The following is a 6,304-nucleotide window of genomic DNA, read 5'->3' as shown; positions in this document are numbered from 1 at the left end:
GAATCAGCAAAAACATTAGTTGCAAATAAAAGACCATGCCCTATTGTTACATGCAAAGTATCTCTTCAGAAGTGTCTGTCGTCATCTTTGCAGGCTTTCAATAGCAACGTAATGATCTTTGTCAAATGGAGATCTAGTTACTGTCAGCAACAGAAGGCATACGTCCAGAGAGAACAAAGGAGCACTTATTTTCACATTCCACTGATGATATTGTGATAAAATTTTTGTATAGTTAAAAAAAAAAAAAAAGTGTGCAGATGCTGTGGAATTGCAGTTTCAATGAAACACTTAGGAGATGGAACATAAATCCCTACATATGTCCTATTTTTAAAATGTCTGTCAAATTTTGAATAAAAATACTTTTTACATTATTGTACAGTGAAACAAGACACAAGATTCCTTCTTGTTTGCAGTCTTATGTATTTTACTGTTCTTTGATACTGAGTAAAACTAAGTTGTGCCTGACAGCTACAACAGTCCCTAGATAAATCTGTGTGTATATAAATTTTCAGTGAATCTCTTGTGGGTTAATAAAATCCATGAAAATAACAAGGGAATGAGTGGAAAAAATAATATAAAGAAAAGCTCAAAAGACTTATGATGAGTGAATAACAAAGATAATTGTAGTTTCCTCTTGCATGAAAAATACAGCATGAAGATTATGACATGTCACCTGTCTTGTCTGTACAAAAAGTAAGTTAGACAACATATGTCTGAAAATGCATGCTATGTATGAGCCAAGTGACAGCTGCCATTCGAGGCAGCATTTCTTAGTCATTAATCCCTTACTACCATGTATCTTTCAATATTACACTGGCATGTCTCAAGCGGTGTCCCACATCTACAAACTGAAACACGGATACCTGAAAGAGAGCCTATTAGCTCCTGGCTTCTCAGGTATTAGTTGGACTGCTTCTGAAGAAACATTGCTGACAATCACCACTAACAGTTTCAGTGGTGACATGGTATGTAATATGTTCATTTCAATATTTCCAGAGAGTGCTTTATCTAAATATTTCATAAAAACATCTCATGAATATACAGTATGATGATGGATATAATGCACATGAAAGAAGGGAGTGTTTTTCTTTTCCATATATACAAGATCCTCATCTCAGTGTGTACAAGGTAAATGAACTGGATTCTTTCCTGGTTATTGATGGAAAGCAGAAGCAACATCTCTTATTGCACTTATGGAGCAAATTTTGCTCCATATTGCACAAGGAACAAATCCACCCCAAAACAAAGAGGTCTCTATGCAGAAATACTCCTGGCTTCTCTGAACAGGATCTCCCTCTAGAGTCTCCAAAGTGCCCCATCAACTCTTGAGGGGCAAAGGAGTACTGTGGTAGAGCATAAAAGAGAGCTGTGTCAACTTTTGTCAGGTGCTTAGAGATCTGGTTACTAGAACTGAAGATCTGGGAGTAGGTTTCCTTTTCCACTGGGACTGTGCTCTTTAGTGATGCTCTAACTATGAAGCTTCATGCCCTCCAGTCAGTCTAATAAGAAAACGACTCTTTTAATCATCTTTATTCTCAGCCAGTTCTTATCTGTCACATCTTCAAGAAAATATGAGAATTGCCCAAGAATCATTTTAATCTTCCTTCTTTTCTTCTTCCAATTTCAGGGTGCTGCTTGGTGTTTCTGTTTTAGGGTCCTCCTGTCCAATATATTTCCTCTGTGAGAGGAAGTTTTTTTATGGCATCACTTTAAGACTTAGCTTGTCTGCTAGGTAAGTCTAAAAGTACTCTTCTAGGTGCTTCAGCACCTAGGAATGCTGAAAGAAAGAATAAGTGTTGTTTTCTGTCTTCAGCTTATTTCTTGAAAGCTTTCTCCATGCTCCAAGAAGTTGGGTTTGTCAAATATTGTAAGGGGGCACAATGTGTCAAATGCTAAGAATTTGCAAAAACTTCTGAATTTCTAGTGACTAATCTACACTTCACATGCACTGGCTTTTGTTTCCATTCCACAGGTGGCAGTGATGTTGACAATGAAGAAGGCAGCGCAGCTGAGAATGAAGAAAATGTCAAAGGAACAGGTCAGTGGGTGTGGATAACTTAGAGGCCACACTCAGGTGTTTTTGATTATCTATATGAAACAAGAAAGAGGGAACATCTTCCAACATACTGCCTTCTCTAATACTTTTACTTCTGTCACAGGTAAAGAGGTGAAGAGAGTAACACCGAGAACCAGAAGGGGACATACTAGAGGGAGAGCCAGACGTGGTGGTGAGGAGGATGGAGACGATGAAGATGAACCAAGGAGAGCTGGACATCGCAGGCACAGAAACCGGAGAGGACGGGGACGAGCAGGTGGAAATGAGGGCAGTGATTCTGATGGGGATCCTGCAAAAGCGAAGAAGAACAAGGCAAATCAAAAATCCAAGGAAGAAGGTGAAGAAGAAGAAGATTGTAAAGGGGATAAAAGTGGGAAAGGCAAAAATGAGAAGAAACAAGACAAAAAGTCTGATAAGAAAGGGAAAAAAGAGAAAGCCAACAAGAAGAAAAAAGACAAAAAGAAATCAGGATCTGGGTAATTCAGAAAATTATTATTATTATTTTTTAAATATAAATCAATTATCTTATGTAAAACCTAATTTCATTTATAGCTGTGAAATACCAAGTGTCAGTATGACTCTCTTATTCATTAGAACACAATCAGGACTGGAGACCCAAGTCCACTATAGTGGAACATGGTCAGGAGGCTGTCACAAGTACAGCGTGGAACTTGGGAAAATGACCAGCCAGACTCTTCTTGTAGCCTAAGGATTAGAGACAAATCTGTTTAGTCAGAAGAGGAACTTGAGCCAGGGTCCCCTAACTGTTGTAAAATGTCCCAAGTTCTTGAGCTGTTCTCTAGAGTGACAGAGGAGGGGGATAAATTACAGAGAGAGATGGTAATGAGTGAGATCTCTACTGCTTTTTCCTAAAACAAACAAGCAAAAGCTACAAAAACAAAACTAAAGACAAAAAACATAAAGCCCCTAAACTCAAAACTGATAACCCCTCCAAACTCCAGAGTCTAGCTTTATTTCTAGTGCAGAACTCCAGTCTTAACTCTGTTCAGAAAATTAATTTATTTTTTTCTCAGCCATGTTCAAGTCAGCTTTTGTAGAAGGCTGATGCCAAAACAAAGCTCAGAGCCAAGAACTGAGGTGGGTTTTTCCAAAGTTCCAAGTTCCGTTACTCCCACTGACATATTCTCAGTAACTTTTCTAAAGTATTCAATGCAACCTGGGGTCTTTGGAAGATTGAACTGGCACAGTTCTCCTGAAAATTCTCACAGAACTCCTGAAAATTCTTTTTATTTTTTTTATTTTTATTATTATTTTCATATTATTGAGAGGAAATAGCCCCTGGGAATAGTGTACGATGAAGAAAATGGAGCTAGACATGCTTATCTCAGTGGAGAAGGAAAGAAATTCCCCTTCCCTCATTCAGTACTTGCTACAGCCATGTTCCCAAATGCATCACTGGAGAGCATAGGAGTCAAAAGAACAAAATACAGTCAGACATGCTGGGGAAATAACTTTTTCATGATTCCATTTCATCCACCTCATTTCCCTTCCCTGTGAGAATGCCTAAAACCTTCCTTAGTGATGGCTATTCACTGTTAAGCCAATTATATTCCAGTGTGTTTTCCTCTACCCATATAAGCAACAGATCTGAATCTGCCCATCCACATTCCTTTGCTTATTGCCAATTGTCTATTGTAAATATTTACTGAGCACTAATTTAAAAAGACCACAAAAAATATGAAAAATTGAATGAGGGCACGATGCTTTTCATTGTCTTACAAAGTTCCAACTATTAAAATACATAGACTAAATATTTTGAAATTGCTACACAGATCAGGACATTGCTCTTGAAGTAGAAATCACAACGCCTGAGGAAAAACTGACGATGCTTTGGAAGATAATTTGAAAACATTATATTTTTAGACATTTAGGGAACTAGCTGGCAAGATTACATAGGAATAAATACCAGAATATTTAAAATAGCTTTCAAAAGAAGAAAAGAACAAAATCAAAGGAAAATATGGTAGTGATCAGTTTAACTATGATTCGTATAAAGGATTTGCAAACCTTCCGAACAGAAGACAATGGCTTGAACACAGAAATTAAGCCTGTCTAGCAAGTCTTTTAGGTCCTACTATAGAAAAGACTATGTATTTTTTCAAAATATATTTTATTAATGTACTTTTGTAATGGGAAAAAAAATGTAAAAAAAAAATATAGATGATATATTAAATGTGATATTATACCACAGGGGAATGGGATTGTATTTGCTGATGGTACTATGAATTTTGCTGTCCACAAACAGTGCACATTTACTACATTTACTTTTTGCCTAGGTAACACTGCAAGTCAGTAGATTCTACTGTTTCTACCCTCTTCCTACCTCCTGCTTTTCATCTCAACCAGGAAAACCTCTTTATAACTGATCATTCTGCATAAAGAATTTCTAGATGGATTATATGTTCATACAGTTATTATTATTATTATCATTTAAACCTGCTTGGAATTTTGTTCTCTGCTGTCTTCTGATAGTGAGTTTCACAGGGTAATTCCATGGCAAAGGGTTACTTTAATACTTTCTTCTTTTAGATATGATTGATACCTGTAAAGTAGTGAAAAGGTCCTCTCTGTACTGTTTATAATCATCACCTCCAAAATATTTATGATAAATTGCTCCATATAGTCTCACTGTCAATATCTGTGATATTCTTAGGTTCCTGCAGTACTCCTAGGTTCAATGGCTCCATTCAAAAGCTATTTTGTTCTTTAATGGCTTAATTTTGACTGATAGGTCTCATATAGTTACTGTTCTTGATAGTAATCATCACTTGATCCAGAACCTCTTATGTTCTGTCTAGTATGTGCATTTCTCTTTTAACTGTATGGCTCTGATGTAAGCAAATCAATTGATTTTAGAAGAATTATTAAAGGATATAGAGCTTTTACAAAAGTCCAGAGCTACATGGAAGATAAAAGCAGTACATGCACCTTTTCGCTTGTAGGAAAAGAGCTGTAGAACATTATATGCCAGGAGATGTTATGGATTATCAAAGACCAATAGAATTTTCACACAAAAATGCAGGAAAAATGTAGTCAAATTTATTCACTCACCTCTCTAGTGTCCTAAAGTCCTAACTGTCACAGCATCACAGAGTCACAGAATGATTGAGGTGGGAAGGAACCTCTGGAGATCATCTGGTCCAACCCGCCTACCAATTAGGGTCACCCAGAGCACATTGGGCAGGATGGCATCCAGGCAGGTTTTGAGTATCTCCAGAGAAGGAAACACCACAGCCTCTCTGAGCACTAGTCTAGTGCTCAGAGTTCTGGTGCTCTGTCACCCTCACAATAAAGAAGTTTTTCCTCATATTCAGATGGAATTTTTCCTTTTTTTTTTTTTTTTTTTTTTTTTTTTTTTTTTTTTTTTTTTTTTTCTCATCCTATCACTGGACACCACCGATATTTTCAGTCTTTCCCCTAACAACATCCAAACTCCAAGAAAATGTTTTCTTAATTTTCACCTTTGTAAAATAACATTAAAAAAAAACAACAAAACAAAAAAAAAAACACACACACATAAAAATGTAATTAAATCAGTACAAAGGAGATAAAATTAAAACCATAACACAAATATATGGACAAATTCATTAAATATGTGATTTAAGGAAGTGCCATTGATTTCAAGAGTTCTACTGATGTAGGAAAAGATGCATTTTGTGTATTGAATTGAAATCAAGGAACACGGTGCTTTCTGTGGAATTATTGAACAATACTTTATGACCTGTGTTAGCCTGAAATCCACAGTGATCCCTTCTGGTCTCCAAATGTGTGAATCACACCTTTCAAGAATGTCTAAGTCTTGTTTCTTGTAGAAGGTAGAATTCTGATTTTCTGGCTTGGCTCTCTTAGTGTTCAGCCACCTGAGTTAAAGGAAAAAGCTGCTGCAACAGCACAAAGTTTGACTGTGTAGTGTTAGTTTTGAAACAAACAAACAAACAAAAAATATTTGTTAAAATTATTTAGAAATTTGGAAATTTGATTATTTTTCTGGTGCCAAAGGAAAAAGAAAAATGAAATATAAATTGCTCTTGTAAAGATAAATAAACTGGTAGTGGGCAATGGCACAAGAATCATTCTTATCCCTACTTTACCTCTTGTGTTCAGCACAGCTTCTTCTTCCCAGTAAGATTACTGAGAAATGACCTGCCACTCATTTCTTACCACTATCATTGCAGTCTTGTAAATCTGCCTATTTCAATTTTGCACAGCACTATTATTATTCATATA

General features: G+C 36.3%; 1 protein-coding gene across 1 annotated transcript in view; it reads left to right on the top strand.

The window, feature by feature from the left end:
- Positions 1-818: 818 nt before the first annotated feature.
- The window catches only part of TMC1 (transmembrane channel like 1), a 66,123-nt gene continuing 60,637 nt past the window's right edge, over positions 819-6,304 (top strand). Inside the window, exons 1-3 of the mRNA XM_035309907.1 lie at positions 819-897; positions 1,973-2,038; positions 2,160-2,532. Coding sequence (XP_035165798.1) covers positions 819-897; positions 1,973-2,038; positions 2,160-2,532 — 518 coding nt within the window. The remainder of the gene's footprint in view (positions 898-1,972; positions 2,039-2,159; positions 2,533-6,304) is intronic.

Source organism: Oxyura jamaicensis, chromosome Z, assembly GCF_011077185.1.
Source record: "Oxyura jamaicensis isolate SHBP4307 breed ruddy duck chromosome Z, BPBGC_Ojam_1.0, whole genome shotgun sequence".
Classification (NCBI taxonomy): domain Eukaryota; kingdom Metazoa; phylum Chordata; class Aves; order Anseriformes; family Anatidae; genus Oxyura; species Oxyura jamaicensis.
This window is presented reverse-complemented; position numbering and strand designations above follow the sequence as displayed.